The 27,647-nt window shown below is 44.8% G+C and overlaps 1 protein-coding gene across 1 annotated transcript in view; it reads left to right on the top strand.

Annotated features, from left to right (window-relative positions):
• si:dkey-12j5.1 (probable assembly chaperone of rpl4) overlaps positions 1-27,647 on the top strand; it is a 117,667-nt gene that overhangs the window by 5,120 nt on the left and 84,900 nt on the right. The window contains exons 7-8 of the mRNA XM_036537857.1: positions 1,668-1,793; positions 7,935-8,003. Of these exons, the coding sequence (XP_036393750.1) occupies positions 1,668-1,793; positions 7,935-8,003 (195 nt within the window). The remainder of the gene's footprint in view (positions 1-1,667; positions 1,794-7,934; positions 8,004-27,647) is intronic.

A 27,647-nucleotide genomic window follows, 5' to 3' on the forward strand; every position in this document is an offset into this window, starting at 1 on the left:
GGATCTCCCCCGCTGGTGCGGCCCGGCGCAGGACCGCTGAGAGACGGGCGCAGCTGCAGAAGTGTTCTTATTCCCTTACGTCAGTGGCGTGCGTTCCTGCCGCCTCAGGAACGGCGGGACTGCGTTAGTAACGCGCATGCCAGTCGTGCTCTCCGATAGGCCTGCTGCCCGCGGGCTCCGAGCTCGGTGTGACTGCAGCTCCTCTCAACAGCGGCCGGATGGGCGACAGGGTCCGCCACATGGGTGCTTGGGTTCCCCTAAGGAGCAACCCTCTTTGAGTGGGAGGAGCCTGAGCCTCCACCCGGGGGGGTGGGGGTGGTAATGGAGCCCCCTTCCCACACTCCCCAAACACTGTCTGCCTTTGGCCGCACCTTCCTTCAGACCCAGCCCTGTTGAACAGATATCTGAAGGGATCCGCTCCACATACGCGTGTGACGTAGGAGAGGGCAGCGCTGACCCGTACCAAAAACCATTTGCATTTAGTTAATCATCTCTGTGGGACCCTAGACATTTTAATGCAGTAATAATGACCTGAGTGAGTTCTGAATTCTTTAGACACAAATCTGAAGACCTGCACAATTAGTCGGGAAGAAATTATGAGGCATTAATCATCCCGCTACATAATTAGTTGTGTGCCAGATAAAGATTACGTGATGTAACGAATCCGTTCCTCCAGGAGGCTTCGGAAGGCCCTGACTCTGGGAGTTTGCTCACTACCGTTGATAAATACCTAAATGGGGGTGCTTACTCCAGATAACAGGAAAGACAATTAGAGGAGCTGTCACTATGCTCAGCTGCAGTACCTCTAATGGCCACAAGGTGGCAAAGTGGTGTAAGGCCAGAATTCTGTAAGGAGAACACCGCCACTGTTGGCTAGCGGTTCTCTCACACTCATTTGTTCCTTCTATCACTCTCCCACATTGCCTTGAGGAAAGGCCACACTCATTTTTGAAAACTAAGAATTCTGCTAATGCACAATAGGCCACTATAACCAGTGCTGTGGGCGGGATGTTTGGCCACGTTGTGTCATGTCTGAAGTTTTTTTCCCCTGTTCTTCAGGCATTCCAAATGTTTGTTTCATAGAAGACACACAAACGCATAACAGATAAAATCGACTCTCGAAACACCTTGCGCTTGAACTGCATTACACAGCGCATACAAACATACAGGCCTAATTCACAAAGTGGTTGATCAACATCACTTATGATCTTATGCATATGTATATATGTAGCGATAGGTGAAAGGTTTATTACTTAATGGCTGAATTACGTCAGTTTGTGTGATATATTTGCAATTACAATCCGCATCTGTATGCGCTGCTCAGACACCGCTGCTAGCGACTGTCAACAGCTCGGCTGAAGGAAGCTACTGTAGTTACGGAGTGCTAGCTTGCTTTATCACGTGGAATAGATGAGCATCCAGGCTCTGCAAGGCAAAATAACAGAAAGAGCAAAGCAGTGATACTGCAATGGGTGAATAATCACAAATAATGAGGTCACAGAGCGATGGATGTGTTTCGCCGCAGAGGAGCGGGCCCTGGGTGGGCATTTGGCAGGCGCCGGGCGGGTGCTGGGCGGGTGCTGGGTGGGCCACGCCAGGCGTGAGGGCGTGAGCGTTGAGGGATGCAGGGAAGGGGGGAACTGAACCCGCTGTGCTCTGTGTTGCAGGATGGGAAGGAGTACCTGATGCGCAGCGTGGCCCTGTGGCTGCCGAGCCAGCGCAAGCGGGCCGAGCACTCGCTGGGAGGCAGGGAGGAGGAGGAGGAGGAGGAGGAGGAGGAGGAGAGCCTGCAGGTGAGCCTCGCCTTAAACTCAGCGTGCTACACAACACTCTGCCCTCTACCAGCACACCTGCTGTGCTGTGCTGTGCTGTGTGTGTGTGTGTGTGTGTGTGTGTGTGTGTGTGTGCGCGCGCATGCGTGTACACGCACTGAATGCAGGGACAAAGAAGGCGCTTTGTCCTGACCACAGTTTCCACGTCAGTGATTATTGTCATTTACTTAGCAGGCATGACATTGATGTAGCCCGTAGAACAGCAGATAAGAGAGGAGAAGTCATTCTTATAACATAGAGTGGCCCAAAGGCACAATGCAAGGCTTTGTCAGCCGTCTGAACATATGATTTCAACTCAGCAGACCTTGGCTGGGAGCAGGTGCTGTCAGGTGACAGGCGGATGTAACCATTCACGCGTACAGTTTGAGGGATCATAAAAATAGTTACAGTTTAGTGGTGCAGGCTGCTGGAGGATCAGTGAACTGCAACAATCACGCCTGACACCTTTTTCCAGGAGCTCAGAGTGAAGGAAGAAAGTGCCTGGCTGAGGTGAGAGAGTAGGCTACCGAGTAGCTCAGTGTTTAAGGCTTTGAGTGCGTGCTGAGCTTTACGTCCGGGTTTGGAGCCTCGCCGTGTTATCAGCTGACGATGACCGGGAGCTCACAGCGGCCCGGTGAACTGGCTTCATTCCGTCAGGGATAGGGGTACGGGAGTGTTTGTCTCGCTGCCCTTGGACACTGACACCACTGGGTTACTTGATTGACGCCAGTGAAGCCACGCCTATCTTCCAGTCAGCGCTGAGCTCACTGTAGCATGCTGGGTGACTTGCAGTGTGAAAAACCGGATGGAGTGAGTGTACCGGAGGATTGCATTCGCTACGCCACAGCACTCCTGGGTGATTCCAGTGCCTGTCACGGTGGGACGAGCATGACATATCCAGCTGGATTTTCCGAAAACAGGGCTGTATAGAGGGGGAAAACAGCTCTCAAAAAGTGTCAGAATAAGTGCCTTCATTCTCAAACATCTTCATTCATCTTAAAGGGTAATGGGGCACCGCGGTTGGGTACACATGTATGTGCTCATGTGCGTGGATGTGCATGATCTCATTTCTTGTCCGCTGGCTTAAACGCAGCATGTGTTGCGGCTCGCAGCGCCAGCCTGCGGCCCTGGTGACATCACCGCGTCATTAGCGCTCTCTGCGCCGTCTGAAATGTGCGATATCACATCCGCGGCGCCTTTAATCTGTTTGAAATGTGCGATATCACATCCTTTGCATATTTTAGCAATCAGAGGCCTTCACGGGGAGAGGAGCCACTCAGGTGTCAGACTAAAAGAGTTGCAGTTGAGTTGCAGCTGTGCGCAGAGAAAGCTAATGCTACAGTGACATCACCGTTATGGCTCTGAGCCCATGCTCGAGCTGCAGTGCTGAAGAAATTACTTCAGGCATACCCACAGAATCATATCAAATAGGTTTTATTATATGCTTGTTTTTTATTTGTTGTTATATATTGTAGATTTTGACTCAAAGCTTTTCAGTACAGAAGCAGAGATTCTTTCTTGATGTGCAAGAAAGTACCAAATAAAATAAATTTTAATTTTAATGAACTGTATCTTTTATTACCTGAACTGTGTCTATCTATTGACAAAAGTAGAAGCTTTTTCATGTTTGAGAACTTTAAAAGGAATTATCGGCCTCGTACAAAAGGTTACCATTTATTTATATTCCACAGAATTTTGTCCGCCCTTTGGCGCGTAGAGGTCGAAGACATAACAATTAGCACACAAATTGCCTTTACCTGCGCTCAGAGCAGGCTTGCGGCGTGCTGTTTGTCACTGTCACCTGGGCTTAGCAGTGCCAGCGGCTCGCGTCGAAGGTCAGCGGTCGAACGCGGGCACGTCCGCAGGAAGAGCGGCGGCTATGAAGACGGACGAGGCCGAAGGCGGAGGCGTAGCGTGCCGCCACAGTCGGGAAGCGGCGACGTCGTCGAGCGGCCGGCACACGAAACGCCGGCAGGTCCCGTCTGACGCGGGTCTGAGAGAAGAGCGGTCAGCGGGCGACGCTCCGTCAGTTTCTCACGAGTTGGAAAGGGCGCAACAGCTCAGAAGAAAAAGGGGAAAAAAAACAAAACGGAATTTTAAAACGGCCTTGAAATTATTCATACGCGAAATGAGGGAAAAATCCCTTGTGTGCTTGCATCATGCGGTATGTTTGCATTCTCATTTGACTCAGTTCATTTGCGCTAATCCTGAAGACTGCTATATAATTTTCCCCAGTCGTTTTGTGGCCTGACATAGGAGAATTTATGTCAGATCCCACTGGGGGATGTTTTGCAAGGTGCCAGAGACACAAACAGCTGGGTACCGTCTTGAAGTGTCCCAGAAGTCTCTGTGAGTCGCCCGGGCGGCGGCTCCTGCGTTCTAATGGCGCCTCAGAACCAAAGTTTTCTGATCGCAGAAACATAAAGTTTTCTGGTCTTGAACAAAGCAGGGTAGCAGCTGAAAAAGCTTGTATGGGCTCCCAGCCTGTCCTCAAGAGGCAGCGAAGGTCATCAGTGGGTGCTGCTCCACCCCTCTTTCGATGAACGAATTCCCCCTTCTGAGTGACCTTTTGTGAATGGAAAGATAAGAGCTCTCTTGAAAACCTCTTTTTGTTGTGGAGCAAATTTTCCTTTTTCAACCGCAAGGTCATCGGTCTGCCTAATGAAAAAAGTTTGAAGGCCTCTGTTTGTTGCTTGATTCACCTTTCCTCCAGGGCTGTGTGACTTCTTTACACTTTCAAATGTTTTGGGCACTAATGTCTAGAGAAGCGGAAAAAAAACATTCAAATTTATTTAACACCTGCCCACCGTGTGTCTCCAATGCAGCTACCAAGCTGAATCCCTCAGGTTGTGCATTTTGCGCATTATTTGGCAACGTCAGCATTGCGATGCATAGCAAAATGTTTGACTTTAGAATATTTTCGCTGTAGTTCCTCTTCCCTGAGAGTGATGGAAACACTGTATGAAATGACAGCATCAGCTCGCCTGGCTGGATGGTCTGATGGCTCGTCTTTCACTGGTGCTGATGCAATATGACATCCACTGACTCATATGTAACAAGAGTAATGTTGCCTTCGCACATCTCCAGAGCAACCCGTGCTTGGTTTCACAGCCAGAGCATCCGTAGGAATCGTGTTATTTGGGTAAAGGCATGGTTTAGTTATAGACACTGCACCAAGCCCTTCAAAACCTATTAAAGTCTCAATTTCTTTTTCTGAAAAACTGCGTTCTCTGTGATTGTGATTGTGAAACTGAATCTATCGTTTTCAGTTAGGAACATTTGCCCATGTTCTTTCAAATGATAATGTCTGAGTATTTCAGCTTGCTACTTTTATTCACACTGCCCTTAATCTTTACACAGTCCTTAACTGGCTTCATAGAATGATCAAAAACCCCAAGCTAATACTGCTTAAATTTTCTGTGTGCCGAAAGACTACATGAATACTCTACATTCTAAAACATTTTTGTCTGTGTTTGAAGAGTTCAATCAATAATGTTTCTCAATGAAATGACCAGAAAACGTTGCGTCATTATACTGTCAGTTTTTATCCCTTCGGTCCCAGTGCAGTGTATGCATACATAGTTCGGCTGTCATGTTTTGAATGTATCTACATCTTTTTGCCATTCCACATATGAGCGGTCCTGCTCACTCTTTCTTTCAGCATGCTTTCCTTTCTGCGGTGCTGGTGCTGTAGGAAGCTGTGCCCGGTATTGACATGCCTTAGAGGATCCGGTCTTCAGCTCGGTGCCTGACAGAGACAGATTCCTCTCTGTACCTGTGCGTTAGGAGGAAAGACAGTCTAATTGGGAATACAGCGGTAGCTCAGCCCCACGTCTCGGAGACGGTCGATAAATAAGAGCTTGTTCTGCCAGGAGAGACAAGGTACTGAGTCCGGCAGCGCGGAGAAGAGAGTTTTACCGCAGTTCTCGTGCTTCCGCCCCCCCCCCCCCCCCCCCCCCCATTCCCGCTCCTGTTTCTACGGTGCGAGCTCTCAAAGTCATCCCGCGATGCCAGCCTGTGAAAGTCTTCGCTCCGAGCGGAGAGGGAGACAGGATGGAAATGGTTGCGTGTGGGGGGAGGGTGTGTGACAGTTTTGATAAGTGCAATCGTCGTCAGCGGAATAACGACTCGCCGAGATCCTTGTCGGCGCGCTTCTCCTCTTCCCGTCTCCGGGTGTCATCATCCTCTCTGCTGTTGACTGACGCTTTCCAATCTGGCGGTGCCGTATTTTACACACTGTGAGGCAATTATAGCCCATAATTACTCTGTGATGCTTTATATGTAATAATCCAGAATTTTTTCATAACGGATTTATATCTTAACGTCTGCGTTTTTTTTTCTCTTCAGCTCTCCAAGCTGTGTTACTGTAATAGCGAGTCGGAAACCGGCATCGGTCTTCAAATGAGTTCCAGACGGGTGGGGGAGGATTTTATGCATGTTAATATTTCACATGTTTTACATCTCAAGCAATCAGAGTTATTAAATCTCAGATTCTATAATGTTCAATTGTGTAATAGCTTTTTAAATCCTTAATTGGTTCACATCGACTGTGATGGAGTTCACAGTCGATAGAAAATTTAGCTAATTGGCTAAAGATGCGCTTGGGTAAAAGAGACCATTAAAAAAAAGGATGTGAAGTAGTCCGCTGATTGAAAGGAGCACTCTTGCTTCTGTGGGTGCAGTATGACTCGCTGTTGCGATGTGTTCATTCATAATGCACAGTAGTTTTCACACTGCAAGGCCCACCGTTCTTGCTGGTTGAGGGGGCGCAAGATTATAAGACACTTGTCCGACAGCCTGTGAGCTCATGCATTAATGGTCAGGTTGAGTTCCTTTATCCATCAGCCCAGCTGGGTTCTCTGTCTGCCAGCACACATCCATATTCAGTGACAGTTCCAGTGCCAGTTCCAAAAGACACTCAAATCAATAGATTCATAGAATTCATACCGAAATGCAGTTGATATGAACATGACCAAACTGTTGTGCTTTTAACTTTCCCAAGATAATGTCTGTCTAAGTTAAAAAAAAATCTTTAAACTATGTTTAGCAACAATAAATGATCAAATTAGGGCCAGGCACAAGTGCTAATTGAAGTGTATATTATTGAAATGGTTCTCATTGAATAACCACATGTTTAGTACACCCATTATTAACATGCAGATTGGATATGTTTAATATGGAAAATATAGATCCCATTTAGATCCCATGTTGTTTACCATAAGTTCAATGCATAAACCATTTGGCCAATATCATCATGTTACTTTTTATACACCCTGCAAATTGCATTTGACTGATAATCTCATGTGGCCAATTTACAAGTGTTATGAGAGGAAAACCTATCATCCACAATGGATTAGGTAAACGTAGTTCATTTTATTTAATCCGATCGCCACAGAATTTGTAGTTTCCTTAGCTCATGGCAATCGTAGTTGTTCATGTAGCCACATTTCATTCACAGATGATCAGAAACATGACAAATGAGTAAGCAGCCTCTTTATTAGGAGTTAAATCCCAATATGGCTGCCAAACTGTACAGTTTTCTGCACTGCCCCAACTGGTGCTGCTCTGAAGGTCTGCGTTGACTGTAACTTTAGCTGCTGTCTAATTAAAGAACACAATGATTCATGTACGAAGCTGTGTGCCACAGTGCTTCGTCTGGTTATCCCTTTTTTCGCTCATGCACCTGCAGTCTTTTTTTTTTTTCCAGCTGCGCAAATGCTATTTTCTATATCATTCCCCCGGTGGACAGAGTTATTTAGCACCAGTTCAGAGCTGTGTGTACCCAGATTCACAACTGCTTCAAGTGGCCTGAGCTGTAAATTTGAGGAGGTTGTCAACATTACACAAACAATGGTGTTCTACAGCGCCACCATCAGTCCAACCAATGCAAAGCTAGGTGTGTTGCAGAATATATATCACATCAATTCCATGACAAGTGACTGAACTGGAGTAAGTATCACAACAGTAATAAATCTAAAAAAAAAACAAAAAACCTGCTGAAACGCTTGACCTTTAATGATAGTTACGTCTCACCTGTAGCCATTACCACTGAACAGTGTTTTTTCCATTAAAAAAACAGTTTTACACTTCACGTTGCTTATAATAATCATATTATTCCGGCAGAATGAGATGCCACCATATGAATCCAGGATAACCACAGCCAAGCTGCTCGTCGAAGCTGAGGAATATGAGGTAAGTGTATTTTTTTTTCTCCAGTCGCTCGCATTTATGAGGGCGTGCAGCTCTTTGCAGTAGGTGTGTCACAGCCATTTAGATGATTATGTGTATTACCTCCTCCTCAGTGGGCTTGGTGGCAGTTGGTAGTGGTTGTCAACGTTTTGAAAGGAGCGCCAGCTAGCTTGCATTCCGAAAACTGTAGTTCCAGGTACGAGTAAGTGCGAAATGTAATGTCTCACTCTGTCACTGCTGTCTGAGCCGTGATTGGTTAACGCATGACCATGTCATCACGGTTGGGTTCATTGCTCAGAAGCAGATCGTCAGCTGGAAGTAAAATTTTGCTTTTGTTTTGTCCAGGAAGCCGGGGGATTCGTGATGCGTAATGCTTTCAAATTCGTCCCTCGACGCCTTTCACACGCACTGCTGAATATGCATGAGCAGCGATCGTTCAGTTGAAGCCAAAAAAATAACAAAAAAAAAAGTTGGAGGAAATAGCGTGGCAGGGACATTACGTGGATAGAGTCCTGGTGTCCTGACAGATGTGCGGTCACGCAAGGCGCTCTCTCGTGTCCCTTCAGCCAGCCGTTGCTCTGGATTTAATAAAGTTACACAACAGAACAATTCATTTCGCAGTAGCTTCGTACACTCCAATGACGGCTCATGGCCTAAACCAGGCGCTGCCGCTCTGGCTTCTGAGCGGAATTCAGCCAGTGACCACAGTCAGTTGAAAAAAAAAAGTGTTTTTTTTTTTTTTGAGAAAATAACACCGCGACCCTGCTTTCCCCTTGTCCTGTGCTTTGAGCGCCTCCCTCCTCGTGACAAGTTTTCGTGAATTGAATAGAGTGCTCAGTCTAGGACCGAGAGGCGCACCTGAGCCTCTTTTTCCGTGACATGTTTGTTTATCCATTTGTACGCGAGCGGATGACTAATGGGTCTGTTCTGTCTAACCTCCGTGCCGCTCTGCTCTTGAATGTTGCACTCTGAATCCAGGCCAGTGTTACGTTTTTTTTTTTTTTTTTAAGAAATATCACAAGTTATCACAAGCTTGGCGGTCACTGAATTGAATTGAAAATGGTTGGTATTGTAAGTTGAGGGCAAAGCACCAAGACTGAGTGTGCCCACTAGTCTCTTACATTCACTCTCTAACGCGCACATACACACACACGTATGTATGAAATATAAATGTATACGTGTATGTATATAATTTACATATGTATATTTATATTTGTTTATAGTCACATTTTATTTTAAAAAACTGCTTATAATAAATGAGTGTAAGCCAGGAAACTCCAGAGTTGTTTCTCTGTTACAGCTTAGATGATTAGCTGATTATGGCTGGACTTACCGGAGTTGCTGGAGTTACCACAGTAAACTCCGTCTGCATTAATGAAAAGGTTACAGTTGGAAAGAATTATAGTCTTCCTTGTGTACGCATGTCTGCTAAGCAAATGAAAAATTGTTTTGTTTTTTTTTTTTGATTCCTAAGACCTTTTTGTTTCCTTTAAAAAACGAGTCAAGGTTGTTTGTTTAATAATGCAGGAGTGTGTGATTTCGCCGAACGCTCTTCTGCGCCCTTTCCCTGCGGGCAGTCCTGCGAGGCGCGCGGCGGATAGCGGCCTGTCTGTTGGCTCTGCTCTGTGCAGCGCGCGCCTTTGAACGTCGAGCGCGGGCAGAGACGGCGAGCTGACAGCCGAGACAGCGCTCCGCGCGGCGCTCCTACCGCTGTCATTCATGTTGAGGCGAGAGAGATGGACGCCGCGCAACTCACAAAAATGTCATTTCACCACAGCCGTTAAATATTTATATCAGCCCGGCTGACCCGAGTGAAAGGTCTTTGGGTGCCCTTCGGTTTGGCCAGGCTGCATTTTATGCTTTTATTTAGCGAGCGGCAGCTTAAAGGGGCTGTTGACACGCATATATTTTTAAGCAGAGGTGTAAGTTCACCCGAACACACTGAGCACACATTGTCAATGGCTGGCACAAGGGTGACTGTTAAATGCCTAGTACATACAACCAGACCTTCTCTCTGCTTTAGTTAAACCAGTACAGGCTGGTTGTCAGTTAAACACAGTTAAACTAGACAATTAAACTATAAAAATAATAAAGTGAAAATTAAGAGAAATTACTGTGCTGCTGTTCACCTGGGCAGGCACCACTTTAGGAAAAACATCACTATACATGGCCAATATGGCTAAAATTGATAAAAGATAATCAAATATATTTTATAGATATGTTAGATCATGAAATATGAGGTAAGCACATTTGTAAAATAATGGGGTGCTGATAAATACAGAGATGTTCAATGAAATGTATATAGTTATCTGGCTTTGTTATTGTTAAAGTAGTAGTATTTTTCCATCATAATCTATCTTACATCTTTCTGTTTTGTATGAGTATTGGAATATATGTTTGTTTTTATCCTCAAGTCCTTGAGCACTAATACAGCTCCAAATGCCCTTGTGTTTGCAGCATACTTAGAACCTTAACAAACTACCACTTTTATTTGCCAAGTACATTAAATACACAAGGAATTTGCCTTGGTGAAACGGTGCTAGCCTTCAGAATATCACACACAATACATAGTACTTCTTTGCATGCTCGCATGAGGACTTTAAGGACATCACACACAGTGCAAAAGAAGTATATATTCACAAATTTTCTTTTAAGAATACCTACCTTCACCTTGTCTCCTGACAGGTAACCAAATGCGAAAGGCTCATCTTTGCCGGTGGTCTTTTGTAACCTTGTGACATGTGGTGGAGTGGTGGTGCAGTTGATGTTATGAGGGGAGGAATGTCAGTCCCCAGGGCCATTGCCAGACCACTGTGTGTGCAGTTTGTGTAGGTTTACAATGTCATGTGTACGGTCAGGACTCTGTGTCCCAGGCAAGGATCTCCAGGTTGGGGTAACCGGGTCAATAAGGGGGTGTTTCTGCTCGGCCGCTGCTGTTGCGCCGCGTCGAGACTTCGGCGAGGCTCATTCTCATTCCCTTCAAGCGCGTTTTAATGTCTGCCAGGTCATCTGGCCTTCAGCAAACCGAGCGCGGCTCGCGCAGCTCCGGGAAGAAAGATGCACCGCTGCGATCACTCCCTGCGCCTTTATTCAAAGCGCAGATAAAACCAACACACGCCCCTCATTAGAGCGACCTTACAGGTGCGGTCGCGGGAAGGACGCGGCGCATGTCAGGAAGTTAACTCTGGACGGGCTGGCCTCTGCTGAGGGCTGGAGTGAGAGGGGGACTGACAGCGCCAGATTGATGTCTCTCTCTCTCCCTCTATCTGTCTCTCCCTCTCCCTCTCCTTCTCGCTCCGCGGTGAGCGAGGACCTTCCCTGAGCGGGCATGCCTGCCGGCGTCAGCCGACACTTCGGCGAGAAGACGTTCCTTTTTTAATGACGCAGGGGTCTGATTTAATTACGTTAACAACTGCAGATCTAAAAATTACCCCCTTGAACTTGTAAACCTGCTGTTACGCTAACTGCTTTTGGCTAAATTGTTGTATTTGTTCATTCTGATAAACAGGGCAATTAATCTGCCAGGAAGACGGAACATCAGGAGAATTAATATGCTGTTTAAGGATAATGGCTTCTGGAAACGCTGCTGGTTTGCTAATTAAAGCAGACTGTTGTTCCGAATTTGCAGTTGAGCCTGCATTCTTTAATGAATATTCAGGAAGTGTTTTTTGTTGTTTTAAATGATATTCAGAAGCTAAGAGAAGAATGACCTCATTGGTCATTGGCCGCCCACCCTCACCATCACAGAAACGAGAGGCTGGATTCCCAACCTGAAAGCAAGCAGCCAGTTGCTACAGCATATCACTTCGCAGTGTTCGCAGCACAGAAGAGGGAGGGAAGAATCCCTGTGGGTTATCGACACCTTGTAAAAAGGATATCCTGCCGCCCCCCGAAGCTCTAAATGAATGCTTCGGCTGCTGCTCGGGGCGGTGTGTGGCGCGGCGATTAGAATTCACGGCAGTCCTCTGTCCCGTGGTCGGAACGGGCGCAGGCGGCGGCGGCAGCTCGCCTCAGAACGGGGGCCTCTCCCTCAGAGCGGATTTGTTTTGCTAATGGTTTGAGTGACATCTGCCTCTGTTCCCATTGCAGCCGCAGGAACCGTTATTCCTCAGGCCAGGAGCGCCGCTGCTACCCCCTAAACGGCTGATTGAAATTCCGCGGAAACGGCTGCCCGACGCTCCTATACTACCAGCATCTTAAGCACACCGAGCGATTCCCGCTTTGATCCTCGGTTTTCATTCCTCACCCACCCCCCCGTCTCAGAAACTTAGTTGCAGAAACATCTCGGAACAATCAATGAGAGTTCTGTCAAACGTAATCTCCCGGCGCGCACCGCCGAGTCTTTTCAGAGCTGCGCAGTTGATTGGGCTCTGTTTACTCGGCTTCTCACTCACTCTCTCTCTCTTTTTATTGAAGGTTGGCGTTTTTTTTTTTCCCCCACCTTTTGCTGTGTCAGTTTTTGTCAGCTTCACTTCAGATTTATCACCCTCCTTACCCTATCAGCAGGTAAACAGTAGGCGGCGGTTCACTCTTCTGAAACAGGGTTTGGGACCCCGTTTGGCACCCACACTTGTTGTTGTTGTCGTTCAGATGAGGAGGCTGGCCGCTCGCTGGTGGAGGCCTCCTCTCCCTGACCCTTGCCTTCTCCGCGAACTCATGATGTCTGGAAACCTTCTAGTGCTCAACTGATAAATTCAGATGCTTATATACATACTTGTGGTGATATCATCCTCTGCCATACTTCACTGTCTGTGTTCCTTGTTGAGTAGCATGCCTATCGGGTTTCCTGCAGTAAATGGCTCTTTCGCTCATGACGCACGGGCCCTGGCGCATCAGCGCTCGAACATGAGCCCGCTCTACGAGCAGCGCTCTGTGTTTGCGGTGGATGTGACCTCCTTCCCTCCAAACTGCTCGCTGTCTTCATTGGAAATAATTGCACTTCTAATCTCCTGCCATTAGCTTTTATGGGTGAAGCTTAGAATTGTGCATGGCCTCCCCTTTCCGAGGCTAATTGCTGATGTTTTGCAGAGCCTGAAAATGACCTAGTAATGTTTTTAGCGAAATGGTGAAGAGCGAAGGTGAAGTACGGGCTACGCAGAGATGTTTTTCTGTGACTTGCTACATCTGTATGGCAAGCTGGCCAGGCATCCCTTGCCTTTTTTTGCCCTCCTCAGGGTGCTGTGCATCATTTTCAGTGTCTTTGTGAATGAAAGGAGAGATCCAGTGAAAATATTGATCTTTTCTTTCTTGCCTTTTTGACAGTTGACAGTCTTATTCCTTCCATATTTTGCATCAGTTGATTTATTTTTTTATTATAGCACATTTTTACAATGAAATTGTAATTCGTCTTTCATTAGATTACATTACATTCATTTAGCAGACGCTCTTATCCAGAGCGACTTCCAGCACAATAGAACATAAGTGTATCCTTTCAGCTTGAATGAGCGACAGTATCAGACCAGGCTAACAACACTCCCAGACCAGTGAGTGTGAGCATAACGCCATTCAAACCCTACCACAATTTAACTTGTGCGAACCTGACTAGTCAGCCTAGAAACTAAGGGAAGTGGGCGCACTAGCATACATCACAGTCATTAGGTCACAGCAGTGATCACAGTCACTGTCATCTAGCAGTGGCAAGTGCAGGGTCGCCCTGTCTGGAAACAGACCAGTGGCATGTCCTATGTTTGTCTGCATGACCCAGAGACAAAGGTCTGCAGATTCCCATGACCTTAACATGCTGTTTTAACCGAATAGTTTTTGTTTGTAAAAAAACTATTTTTTTTTTTCAACCCTAGTTTGAAATCATCACTGTTACACTTGGCTTGTAGGTGTTGTGGTGAAACAGATGCAGGCCTCAGATGCACTCGCACATAGTCATTGGCTCTGTTCACACTACAAGTCACACAGCTCACCACAGTGGGAACTCATTGGAGGATAGGTGCTGCTCTGGTGGCATCGTTGGAGCACCTCGCAGGTGCCTGACAAATCACAGTGTGTCTGAGAGCAGCAAGATGAGGAAGCTCTGGCCGGCCCTCCCACCCCTGTTCCCGGCAGAGCAAAGGCAAATTTTATTTGCCTCTGTGCGTTCCCGGCCATTTTCAGCAAATGACAAGGCCGGTTTCGAACCCAGGTCGCAGGGTAGTTCTGAGCCACTCATGAGCCTTAAATGAGTTTTGAACTAACATCTTTGTCATCTTAGCACACAGACGACTTCTCTGTGTCTATTCTTGGCCTATTCTGAAAACATAAGGATATCACCTCTTAGCCATAACATAGATTATTTCATTGGAGTTACACCGTGTAAAGTTGCCTTTTCATCGATTTTTATTGGGGAATTTTCCTCAGTTCCTCAGAAATAATCTATGTTATGGCTAAGAGGTGATATCCTTATGTTTTCAGAATTCCCATCTGGGGCGTTGTTACGCTGTCCTTGACATCAGTAATTTATGGAGTTTTACGAATTCATCAATGAGGCTTTAGTTGATTCTGAGAACAGAGGACAGGCTAGTGATCATAGAGGCTTGTTAGCATGTAATCCCGTAACAGAGAAGCACATGCTGCTTTGTAAGATTTCTATAGAGATTGTTATGTTTTTTTTTTTTTTCTGTCGGAATTGCAGTTGAACCTGCGAGATGGACGACATCAGAGGAGCGTTAAAATGGCTGCCTTTAATCCCATCTCCTCACTCTGAAGGGCTTTGAATATCGCATGAAAGGATTTTTGCGATTTATATTACAGAGGAAATTTTTAAGATATTTTTTTTCCCCCCTGGAACCCGAAAATTGGTTTCTCCTTTAAGGTGTAATTGTTGTTTGTCTTGGTTGATTTGAGTTTGATTTTCACACCTTCATGTTGAATTTAAATATTTTCAAAAGCGTTCTGTGAGAGATACGAGTTTAAAACATTTTCTAAATCCTTTGAGCTTTATTCTTACTTTTGGCCTATAAGCAGAAGAGAAAACATTTTTGCTTTCCTTGCATGTAAGATCGTTTCTGATTCCTTACCTTAAGAAGAAAAACACTGAAAGGAAGACTTCACTCTCCAGTTTTTTCTGGGATGGCAAAATAATAATTAAAAACTGCCTGAGTGTTTTACATGCGCATCACGTTGTACTGAATTTGAGTATTTAGTTCATATTGAGACTTTGATAGTTTTGACAGGGAGAAGGTACAGCCTTCTCCTTCTCTGAAAGCAAGAGTGCATAAAATTACAGAATTGATGATCTTCAGAATAAAGTCATCAATGACATCTAACATGAAATGTATTTTTTTTTCCCCTCCTCTCTCATTGGCTTGTCAGAAACACTGCTCTGTGGTGGCAGGTCTGTAATTAGACTGATGTGTAACATGGCCTTCCTCTCAACAGCCATCAGCATCAGCCCCACCCTCTGGGCCCAGACAGGTCAGCACCAAACGGGCCCCAGTGTTCGCATAGCGCCCTCTCAGTGCATAGACAGGGAGCCGGGGTCCTGTAATGTAGGCATCACACAGGTTCACCGATGTACATGTGCTGTGCTGGCCCGAATATGGGATGAATATAACATTAAAAAAAGACAGCTTGTCCATACTAGCAAACTTGGACTGAGGTGTTTGGAAATGACGGAAGTCTATATTTCACACATGCGCGCGCATACACCCACACCCACATACATAAGGCCCTTGTATATCTTTTCATGTCATCTCATTGTTAAAAATGGAAGCTACAAATGGAATAACAGATCGATTGTAAAGGTCTTTTTATGTGAAATTGGTTCTTGATTTTCTTGATAAAATGTCAATAGAAGCTGAAATATTGTTTAAATTGTGAGGATTTCAAAATGGTGGCCTTTGCAGTGCTCAGTGGTACAGGTCTGACACAGCTGTTGCACCTGTTTTGGAGCTGTTGTTTTACTTGTCGGCTGACAGCCCTCACCAGTGCTGCCCTTCATAGGTGAGGAGTTGCTGGCCCCCCTGTTTGCTTCTCTGTTGACTTGTAGCTTCAGAGTAGTTTGCGGTGAAATCTCTGTGGTAGAAAAAGCTTGGGGGAAAAGTTGAGCGCGTGTTCAAATTCCAGTCAATACTGCTGGCGCTCCGAAACCCGCTGCCTGTAATCGTTCACTGTAGAGGGGTTTAGGGTTTATCTCCGAATTAGCTTCTCGTTAAGCGGGCGTTCATCCGCCTATTAATTAGCATTTCACCTCCTAATCTTATTCTGTGGGGTTGAGATTAACGTGCGTGTCAGCCAAACAAGGACTAGCCGTCTTCCACCAGTATGCAGTACTGGACAGAGGCGCGCAAATAGGCGTATAATGGAGAGGTAATGGAGAGGGGCGGAGGGGGGAAATTCGGAGAAAACATCACATGCCGCGTTAAAATACCTCCTCCACCTTTCCCTTTTTAACTTCACCATGACATTGAATCAGAACCTTTTTTTTCCATCCAGCAAAATGATTTTGAATTGGGGCTGCATCATTATTCAAGGCTGGCATAAGGTGAAGCGGTTTAAAGATGATATGTTTGGCTCTTGGAAAAAAAACTGCGCGAAAGTCATCTGAAATGTAATTTGGAGCAGATCATTGTGTACGATTTGCATGATTTCATTCAGCTGTCTCTTCAAAAGCGCTGAATAAGAGACGAAAAATTTTGACGGACAGTCCTTTCATAGGCTGGAGGCCGTACGCTGAATTCAATTATGATATGTGGAATAAATCCAAGATATTTTAATTAAAGATAGAGGCAAGGGTATAACAAATTCCAGCTGTCTGCTGGTTTGTGGGACACAAATGAAATGTTATTTCGCGAATAGGTTGTATTTTAAAGCATTAGGCAAATTAGGCGGATAGGCACATCGCAGGGGGTCCTTGGATCACTGTAATTAAAACACAGCCGCACTGCAATGAATGGTTAATTAGTTTTTTGTTGTTGGATACATGTATAAAATTCAGCTATTCTTTATTAGCGTATCCTGCACATGAGGAATGGGTCATTGCATGGGTCTGTGATTTAACCGGAACGTTCTTCTAGCAACTTAGCGAGAATTTGAATAATGATAATGTGGTCTACAGAAAATTAAAATTGTATTATTAATTTCTTTGAAGTGTTTTGATATAGTGCAGGAACAGGCCATTGAGAGTACGATGCCAGGTCAGTGAAATCCTGCAAATGTAAATGGTAAATGGAGATTAATTGATTAATTGATCTGTACATGCCAAAATTATTATTATTTTTTTTTTTCTAAAGGGCCGACACAGCTTGGGTCTGATTATTTTCAAGCCAGAGTGTATTTACAAAACGGGTTCAGGAATCCAGAAGTTTTTGGCAACAAATGCGAAACTTTCAAATATTCCCTAGCTGTTTTGGAATCATAATATAATAAAGCATCATAAAGCTTCATAAAAGCTGTGTTGAACTCAAGCTGTGATGAGTCAAATCGGGGTCCACTGCATTAATCATCAAGGAGAGTTCTATGGGAACCTATGGTGATGGCGCGAGAGCCCGGTGCTGCTTCTCTAAGCTCAGGAACTCGGAGCGTTTCACAGGCAGATGAACACTGCAACTGTGTATTATTCATAAATGTCCCTCAAAACTGTTTTGAAAGACTTAAACATTTATGCATTGATCCTGAATAATTAGACCGCCGGTGGTCCGCTACAAGTTATTGGCTGAAAGATAAAGTGAAACAAGTACATAATCAGTGGGGTTTTCCAAAGCAGGGTTGTTGCCCTCAAGCAACTCAGCTGGTTACCAGCTCTGCTTACCGAAAGTGGAGGGTTTTGCGTCAGTCAGACGCATAAAGAGAACCTTCATATCCCTGTACAGAGCAGTGGAAATGGATCAATTGTGATGTCCATATAAACTAACAAGGTTCTGCTTCCCCCAGGAAGTGGGGTAAATTCCATTTTCTGAGGCTGTAAATTTTCTGGGCTCTCCGCAGGCTGTCTCGGTGCAGGTAGATGTCTGCCGAAAGGCCCTCCGTCAGGAAGCGTCGGGGTTACAGAGGTTCTGCAGACAGCGGAGTGGCTTTCATTGCTTTAAAGCCTGACGGACGGTTGCTTGTAGCTCTTATCGACGGCAGCGCGGTTTGGTGCGCTCGCTCGGCCGGTCCGCGCAGCGCGGGCGGGGGGGTGCTCCGCAGCGGTGGCGCGCCTCAGATCCTCTCTTACCGCATCGATTTCTCCCTCCGCCTGTATTTGCGGACGTCAGCCCGCGAGACGTTGACAGGGAGCCAGATGCGAGCGGGCCTCAGGATGGCGTTTCGAGCGCGGTGCCGTTGGGCTCCCCGTCAGTTTCAGCCTGGCGCGGCGGGTTTTGTAGGACAAAACGGGCACCGGCGGGGAGAACCTTTCAGATTACCTGCGTCCTTCAGCGCGGCTCTCCGCGAGCGGAAAGACAGGGGGTGTGTTGCAATTAGGCATGCCGCGCAGATATCCACCAGGTCTCCAGAGAGACCTGCATCCCATAACAACACCCCCTTCCCCCCACCCATACGCACAGACACGCACGCACGCACACACACACACACACACACACACACACACACAGACACGCACGCACACACACACACAGACACGCACGCACGCACGCACGCACGCATACACACACACACACACACACACACACACACACACACACACGTCCCATTGGAATACACCTCGCAGCGTGACACAGATCGGCGGGCCGAAGTTTTTCGGCGCACCGTCACCCGACGGTAACTTTTTTGCCCTTCCAGAATTCTGCGGTGATGGAGATGGGGCCGATTATCATTTTCCCTTTTAATGGCGCTCTGCTGCCAGCGCCGCTCACTGCACATTTACAAGGCTTCTTAATGGCCTCCCAGATGGCACTCGCTGTATGGAATTAGGTGTGTCGGACCAAAAAAAAAAAAAAAGAAATAGAAAGAAGAGAGGAATAAAAGGCTTTGGGTGCGGGGGGGGGGGTGGGGGGGCATTGAAACGTGAGCAGCCATGTCTGAGATCAGGTGAAGGATTACAGACTGCAGACAAGTGAATTTTTCTTCTTTTTAAACTTCCCACTTGCCAAAACGGGGCTTTAAATTGGTGGAAATCAATATACAGTGTTACTAAAGGTCATTTAGGATGGCAGAAACGTGGCTGCCCTACCCGTGGCACCTTCCGTGCAGAATCGATTGGTTGGAGCCCCGTCTGGACACAAATAGAGCTGAATGAGCTTGCAAAAAAGTGTGCAAACAGTGCACGCTCTAGATGTGCTAAATGTTAAAAATGTTAAACCTGCTTCATTTTTCTGTGCAGGATCCAGGAAAAAGAATATCTATTAAAGGTGGGATGCTTCATTACGTTTTGTGGTGGCGTGTCACCTCTGCTTGTTTTTCTGATCAGAAGCATGTAGAATCGAACATAGGCATGGAGAAGAGTAAAGATGTTTTTTATCCTGGTCTCTTTGCTCTCTGCAGCTGTCAAAACCATATTGTCTCCGCTGCGTTTTTTCCCTGTTATTTCACATTCTATTGATGAATGTCGTACATTTTGCAAAACCCATCAAACATCTCTACACCACAGTTAGGGCTGTATACCTTTCCACATTTCTAAAACAATTCCATCACAGGCTCTTTCAACATTGTTACCAATGATTTTTCTCCCCATATTTTCTTGGCCTCATAGTTGTTTCTCTGTTTGATGGGTCACGGGATTAATGGCAGGAAATCGTTTTGTGAAGCGTTTTCTCATCTGTGCTTCGTACTCCCCCACTAAATGTATCAGTGAGTGTAATTGACGGTTAATATGTGAACCTGAGGAGGCATTTACCGCAGGTATAAGGTAATTGGTATATATAGCAGGTGTTAGGCTTGATGTTAATGGTGGGGAATAAAATCGTTCTTTTGTTTCCTCCTCTCGTTCTTTTCATTTTTTTTTTTTTCCCTTTTTGTTGTTGTAAGGACAAAGTCAATTACCATCAAACTTCTCCAAACACCCTCTGGCTGAAGCAAACATCACTTCAAACGCTTTGCCGCTAAATCTGTAAAGTATTGAAGAGGAGCGTAATCAGGTTTTGCTTGCCGGAAGCGTTCTGCGTCCGACGCTCCCCTGGATTTACTTCACGCGCTCGGCACGTTCGGTCTCCGGCGCAAAGTCGGGCGTGCGAAGAGCCCGTCCTCAGCTCTGCCAGCCATAATCTCAATTCTAATCATGCTGCCGCGTGCGCTGATCTGAGAGCAGTGTTAATGTGACTCTCTGCTCTAAACGACTGAATATTTTGCTGTTTTGAAGCCCTGTTTGGCGACACTGCATGCATGTTTTTGCTCAAAGGGATCATCTGGGGGAAAAAAAAAAAAAAAAAACATTTGATTTTTTCCCATCTGCTGATGGAAAAGAAGTCACTGAGGTATTTTTAAATGATGCATGGTTTATATTAGCCACACAAGACTAATGTTAGAAAGAAGGGAAGAGTAAACTGGGCACTTCAGAGGCTTGCCGATATGTAAACACTCAAATGAAAAATGTTACACCAAACATAATTACAGGACACTGATTAGTTATAAATTCAAATGTGAACTTTTCCAGCCTGAGAAAAAAAAGGCTCATTACCAGATCGTTAATCAGATAAATTGTTTGTTGTCGGCATTCACAAATGACGGTGCGGAGCACGTTTTGGTGAATTTTGCAATCTCTCTGCCCCCGTATGAGAAGATGTACGATTAGCCCTCAATGGAAAAATAATGGGGTTCGGGAGCGGTTGGAAAGTCGCAGCTTGGATATAATGTCTCTAGGTAGGACTTGTTCATCACGCTAATAGTTCAGTTCATGATTAATAGGTTTCAGGACACGGCAGTGGCTAGTATTTTTAAAACACATAAATCCTGAAATATTGGGAACTAGTTCTTTCTGAAGGTTAGAGGGGGCTGAAAATGGAATATATTACCAGAAATAAAATGGATTCTTGTGCGCCTTAGAATTGCAAATTTGTGTGAATGCTTTCTTCACAGTACCTTTGAATATGCTCAATAACTTTTCCAGTGTTTCTGCAGACTCTCCCAGACAAGAGGGAAATCATTTTGTTTTGTTTTATATTCATTTTTTTAAAAAAGCTGCCAATACACATTTTTCCCCCGTCCACAGCTCATTTTATATGCCATTATCAGACACACCGGATCTAGGAATGAATTGTTGATTAGACGATTACTAAAATTAACGAAGCGGACAGCAACACCTCGGCCTCTGTGTTCAGGGTACCTCCAACACTGGAGAAGATGAGGTTGGTCTGTGTATCTGATTAAAGTCCTGTTTGGTCTTGCCACCAAAGCCGTTAGATTTAATTAACGGGTTCTGTGTGCTTTATCGGTAATGACTAGAGCTTGCATTCTTCTGCAGGAACTAATAATCTCTTCAGTGATTTATTGATCTCCGTGCTCTTATCTCCTCTGAAAGCCGCTCCCAACACAAAAGTTTTCTTCCGATTCCGACCAACAGAACGTCTGCGTTTTGTCAATATTCCGCAGACCTTGTTATCTCATATCTGACAGGCTCTTGTAGGCCCGCTGTCCCCCCCCCCCACTATTTGTCTGGTCGCCCATGTCAGTCAACCATATGGAAAGTTTAGGACTTGGAAGTCTGTGCTACAAAGTAGAGAAAACAGCTGTTACTTATATGTGCGTTGCTTCTTTCAGTGCAGCGCTTAAAGAGAAACGGCCACCGTTTCCAGCAAATGCCAGTCATTTTCACTGTCTGAAGTGGGTTTCTGTCTGTCTCACTGTGCCAGGCTTTCTTCTCTCTTGCACCTCTTATGACACGCTGGAAGTCAGGCTAAGTAAAGAGAAGATGATGAGTGGCTGTGTCTGTCCCATTTGTTCTGGCTTGCCGGAGTAACAAACTGTCATACATTATGTTCTTCAGTGCCACAAGCAAATGACGCCTTTCAGTTTCTGATTCCAGTAATGGATTGGAGTAGTAGTGAGGCCTGTAGCGTGAGGTTGTCTTCATAAATGAGTTATGTAGTGATCTGCATAGTAGCCTGACCCTTTGCTCTCGGATGTTAGTAGTTTAAAGCCGTTAGAAGTTGAAACCAGTGACAGCATTAATGTACCAGCAGTCATTCGAGTGTAGAATCTTGCTGGTCTTTCCTTCCACATGGATTCGTTCTCTCTCTTTTTTATAAGGTATAATAATGATTGATTTGTTCTTTAATGTTACATGACAGCAGCCAAAGTGCTGCTTTGGCCTTCAGTGGAAGGTTTTATCTCTTTGAATATATCCTCATCTTTGATATTTTAAATAATTATTACCTCCAAACACATCGCTAACTGTGGAAAATGCTGTACAGCAGTCAGGTTTTCACATCCACGAAGTTGAAACACCTGTCCTCCCTCCTTTGATTCATTTCCCCGCCCAAAAATCCCATTAAAAAAAAAAAAACCTAATACAGCCACCCGTTTATAACGCGCACGGCTTTGTTTCAAACAGTAAATGTTTATTAATTCATTCCGATACACTGACAAAAACGCGACGCGCTGTCGTACATCACGTTTACGGCTGGGAGCGCTCTGTCATTTAGGGCGCCGCAAATCAGCCGGCTAATATGTAAATACCGGGGTGTTTTGTTGCGGCATGTGTTTCCGGCAGCTGTCCGCCGTACCTGCATTTGCACTCTCATCATTCACACGTCGGATCGGCCCTCGGAATCCGGCTTGTTTTTCCGCGGCATCGGCTTAATATTCTGCGGCGGCGAGCGGGACCCCCGTCCGCCGTGCGGAACGCCGGCGCTCTAACAAAGGTGTTATGTAGGCCAGATGAATACCAAGGGGAGAGCTGCGAGTTTTCTGTTCCGGCGAGAGAGAGAGAGAGAGAGAGAGAGAGAGAGAGAGAGAGAGAGAGAGAGAGAGAGAGAGAGAGAGAGAGAGAGAGAGAGAGAGACCGGTGTATTTACATATTTCCCTTGTTGACAGAACATCAATAATAAAGCCACAAGCTTGATGGCAATTTTCTTTCACGCGGGAGCTATCTATTTATCTTTGCGCCTAAAGGATGTCGAAACAGCGCTCAGAGGTCAAGCTCTGTGAAAGCTATGCAGAATTACCAGAATGAAAGGCGAGTGGAGAAAGACGATGATAACCAGGGAGAAAGGGGAAGAAAAAAAAGTGGAGGAAGGGCAGCCGAAGCCTCCAGGTTGCCGGAGCTGGCGTGATTGTTTTCTGACACTGAGGAAGGACGCGGTTCTGAGAGGGTATTGGAGGAGAGCAGGCTATTACTCTGATACCATGGCCTCTGTATTATCGTGGTGTGTGAGGCCTGATAAGGGCCGGGGGTGGCTCCGCAGCCTCTTGTGCGCGCGCCTATTGAGGACAGGGACCCCGACACCACACTTGTCACCCGTGAGTGGGGTCCTCGATCTTGAGGAAGAGACGCCCTCCCCTTGCGACCCTCCACCCTCCACCCTCCTGCCCCCTATAACTGGTTTTGGGATCCAGAGTTTCTTAAAGGGATAAAGAACAGTAATGCACCCAGAAAGGACTGTACGGGCGCAATGCAATTTCCTTTTTTGCTGGGGAAGTTATCCTTTATCTGTTATCTGGGCTGACAAAAAGGGCCGAACGTGTTTAGAGGACACAAGATCAAATGGCACATAGTGTGCTCCTCTGTAGATCTCCCGGATCGATACCTTCATCAGAGGGACAAGGAGTGCAGGCCCTGAGACCCAGAGCAGTTAAGGGGAAAGATGAAACTGTTCTTCACAATGGGAAAGAAGCGCAGCGTCTTAAGGAAGCACAGCGGCAACAGCAGCAACAATAAAAACAGTTGCGTACATTGTCCCCTCGGTTACAGAATTCAAATTCCTAGATAGACTGCAGTTCCGATAGTCATTTACTCTCCTTTGCTGTGAACGGGAGAAAATAGAATTTGCTGTTATGTATTTTTCCCCCCCTCTCATTGTCACACGGATAGCTGTTGTCCCTTTCTAAGGGGAACGATACTGCAAATTTATCCGCGGGCTTTGCATCCGAGCAACGTGAGAAAAAAAAAAAATCTCTGAAATAACAGCGGTTAGCTGTGACATCCAGACTTGTAAGTCGTTTGTCTTGCTTTGTTCTCGTCTCCGCACAGTAAGCTATGTTAAAGTGATGGTGTTTAACAGTATCGCTCGCAAATTATTCAGGAGGCGCCAGCAACAACAACGATAAAGAGCCCAACGCAAAACAAAAACAAATGTGCCGAGCGGTTTCCCCAGAAGAGCTGTTTTTCAGTCGTCCTGAAATAATAAGGCCAGCGTTATTTCCCTATCAATTTTGCATCTCCAGCATTATTTATTCCCAGCCTAATGGCTTTTGTGAGCTGTTTTTTATTAAGTTTACAGAAATTTGTCCTTTCATTAGTATAAAATAAATGCCCTCGGTCTGCCGCAACAAGAAAGGTATTACAGGTGAGTAAGTAAGCACCCGTATTAATCCACCTGAATGTGTCTCAGTGCATTGTTCATCATGGTATCGGTGTACCCTTTCTGTTTTTTGTTGTTTTGTTTCCTGCTACCGTTGCAATTAATGGTGAAAGAAGTTGATATTTCCTTGGAGGTAAGTCTGATTTAGTTGAGGGGAATATCTGTCTGATGAGGAGATCAATCAAACTGAGTTCAGTCAGCATATGGTTGCGTAGTCATCGACTTGAGTAAAGAGAGGAGGCGATTTTTTTTAAAGCTCAGGGCTCAGAGTTGATTCAGCTGTGTCGGAGACTTGGCTGAATTCAGCAGCGCCGGTGGGAAGTGGGGGTGAAGATTGAGTACATCCTATTTGGCATCAAACCTGCAACTGCAAGCGTTTACAACGTAAAACTGTCTGAATCACCGCTGGTAACATATTTGATTTTAAAGGTTAGCCTAAACACTGATTTACAGTAACAAATGACTATAAAATGTGGTGACAAAGCACTTAGTTCAAAGTGAATAGAAATTGAAGTTACTTTCTAAAAGGAAAGTTACTTTGAAAACATTGAGTTGAAGCTGTTTATCTTTGGTATCCAACTGTGAAATATATTTTTAGGAAGCAATGCAAAATGTGAAATCATTCAGGGAACATGGCAGATACATAGTATTTATCAAAAATGGCAAGTCATTCTTGACAAAGATTATATTTAAGGCAGTAAATGAAGTTAACAACCAAAAACCTCCACCCACTGGAGGCCTGATTCTGTCAAGCACAAGGTAATTTGTCCTTCATTCGGCCTTACAGCTATGGTTTTTGTGTCACTTACAGTTTTGTTGTGACAGCATTTGCTTGGGAGTGTTCAATAACCAAAATGATGCTAAAAATTTAGCAGTGGTGCTAATAGGTGGTGGAGTCTGGATTCAGTGTAAATGTACTCCATGTACACAGTCGTGAGCTCTGAACATGCAAGTCCCATAACAATCTGTTCTAAGTATTCCACATTCTTTTTGCTCTCTAGACATACACCTTTAAGTATGCAAGTTTACCAAGTAAGGTAAAAAATGACTCAGATCAGGTCCTAATCCATATCGGCCTCAAAAGCTAAAATGAAAAATGAGCCAAAAAACAAACAAACAAAAATGAGAAACAAATAGGTCCACAAAACAAAAACAAAATAAAACATGGCCGGGACGGGAAAAATAGGAAGCCAATTAGCTCCTGTTTTCTTATGAAGATATAAATCATAAATAGACTCTTTTCATTCATTTTTAACTATGCAACTTGCCCAATTATTTAGCGCTCTGATTTATTTGATGTGATTCTTTAAAGTGAATTGTATATCAGACACAGTTCTGTGCGGTGCTCTGCAGCTGTGGCAAATTTGACTTATCGGCAGAGGTTGTTAGTTAGCCAAGTGTTCTGTCACCTTGGGGAAGGAATATTCCTTATAATAAGTGCAGGCAACCCTGAATATTTCCACTGACGACTTTATTTTCTCTGCTGTAGCTTCATTTTTGCACTCAAATTGTGGTACTGAACTTGCTGTCAAGAACAGTAGGTAGGTAAGAATAAAGGAAATGGATAGAATGTGAATATGTGTTAGATTTGGCCTTGCTTTTGAACAAAGTGTGCATTTTCCAACCTTTCAATAACTGCCTCTCTCATCTTTTGTTCAGATATTGTCTTTCTTGGCTGTCCTAATTATGTCTGACCTCACAGTTGGCTATGACACAGCAGATCACGCCATTTATCACAGTGATCTTCTAGACCTCTGTGCAGAGCTTGCTCAGCCTGTCCTTGCTCATTATTCTGCCCGTGTTTGACCTTTTATTCCGTATTTCTCAAAGATGGTTTTTCTTCCCCTTTTGCGGTGTACCCCACGGATCTGTTCAAGGACCTCTGCCCACACGTATTCACCGTTCTTCCTCTGGCTATAATCACAAAGCGTTTAGAGCCTATTCTATAATACTGAGACTATAATACTATAATACTGACATCATTTGGTTCCCATTACAACTCTTTCTGGTAATGAAGAATTATGAACCCTCATGAACCAATTTAAGCTCAGTACTGCAGGCATCGATCATATATTGGCCCTCTAATGTGAAAGTACTGTGCACAGTTCCTCCAGGAAAACTCTGAAGGCTACCATTCCCCAGTCTGGATAGTATAAAACTCAGCCCATTGAAATTTTTCCAGTTGTAGTTGTACCATGCTTCCTTCACTTGCGTGTCCATTTACCAAGGGCTGTTTTCTGTGAAATTCTGAGTAGTAGTGAGCTTATGTGTACAGCAATGAAAATAACTTTCTGCAGTCACAATGAAAATTATCAATTTTAACGAGTTTTCCTTTAACTGCCAGTAGCGTCAGGGTACAAACTGCCAAAAAATCTTTATCACATTATAAATTGCTGTCATAATACTACCTAGTAAATGACTATAAATGCAGATACAATTCATTTTGATAACATATTTGCAATTTCCTGGACATTTTTTACTTGCACTAAATGAGAATTCAGCAATGCATCTTAACATTTAGCAGACTTTTGAGTACTGTAATTTTTCTGTCAAAAGACTAAAGAGAGTTGTTTTTAAGTTGTCTTTTAAATTCTAAATTGTATATGTTCACATTTGTGTAGTTGGGTATTTGTAATTTCTGTTCGTCTTGGGTAAGACTTCACGCATGCTTATTTCGGTAGTGGATTTATTCTTTGAGTTTTTTGTGTTGATCTGTCTTGCTTGAACAGTCTCTTCTACCTAATTCAGTGCATTTTATACACTCCTACAAGGTGAGCTATTGTAACGTATTTGCTGTCAACAAATTCACCTGAAGAATTTCCCACAATGTATTTACCATTTATTTCTATTTATCTGCACATTTTCCTGTGCCTCTAGGAAAATACTAAACCAGGCAGCTAATGCACGGATTAGATGTCACACTTCCTTGGTGCAGGAGGCAGGAGTGGGAGCAGCTTCCACCATGTAGAACTTACACCAGGGCAGCCTTTAGACTAGCATTGCTCGTGTGAATCGATGAATTGCAATGTGACACGTGTATATAATGATTTTTCAAAAGGCAGATGTAAGTTCATTTAAAAGAAAGATGTAACTGTGCATGCAAATCAAACTTCAAATTATCTTTGTAATTTAATCTTATCTTTACCTTTCTTTGGAGACCTTGGCAAAGAATTGTCAAACACTATTGTGCTTTTTTCCCCTTTCCTGGGCTTTAAAATGAATTTAAAAGAACATAAAGGAGGCATTTTAAATTAAAGCTCAG

This window comes from Megalops cyprinoides, chromosome 10 (assembly GCF_013368585.1).
Source record: "Megalops cyprinoides isolate fMegCyp1 chromosome 10, fMegCyp1.pri, whole genome shotgun sequence".
NCBI classification, from domain to species: domain Eukaryota; kingdom Metazoa; phylum Chordata; class Actinopteri; order Elopiformes; family Megalopidae; genus Megalops; species Megalops cyprinoides.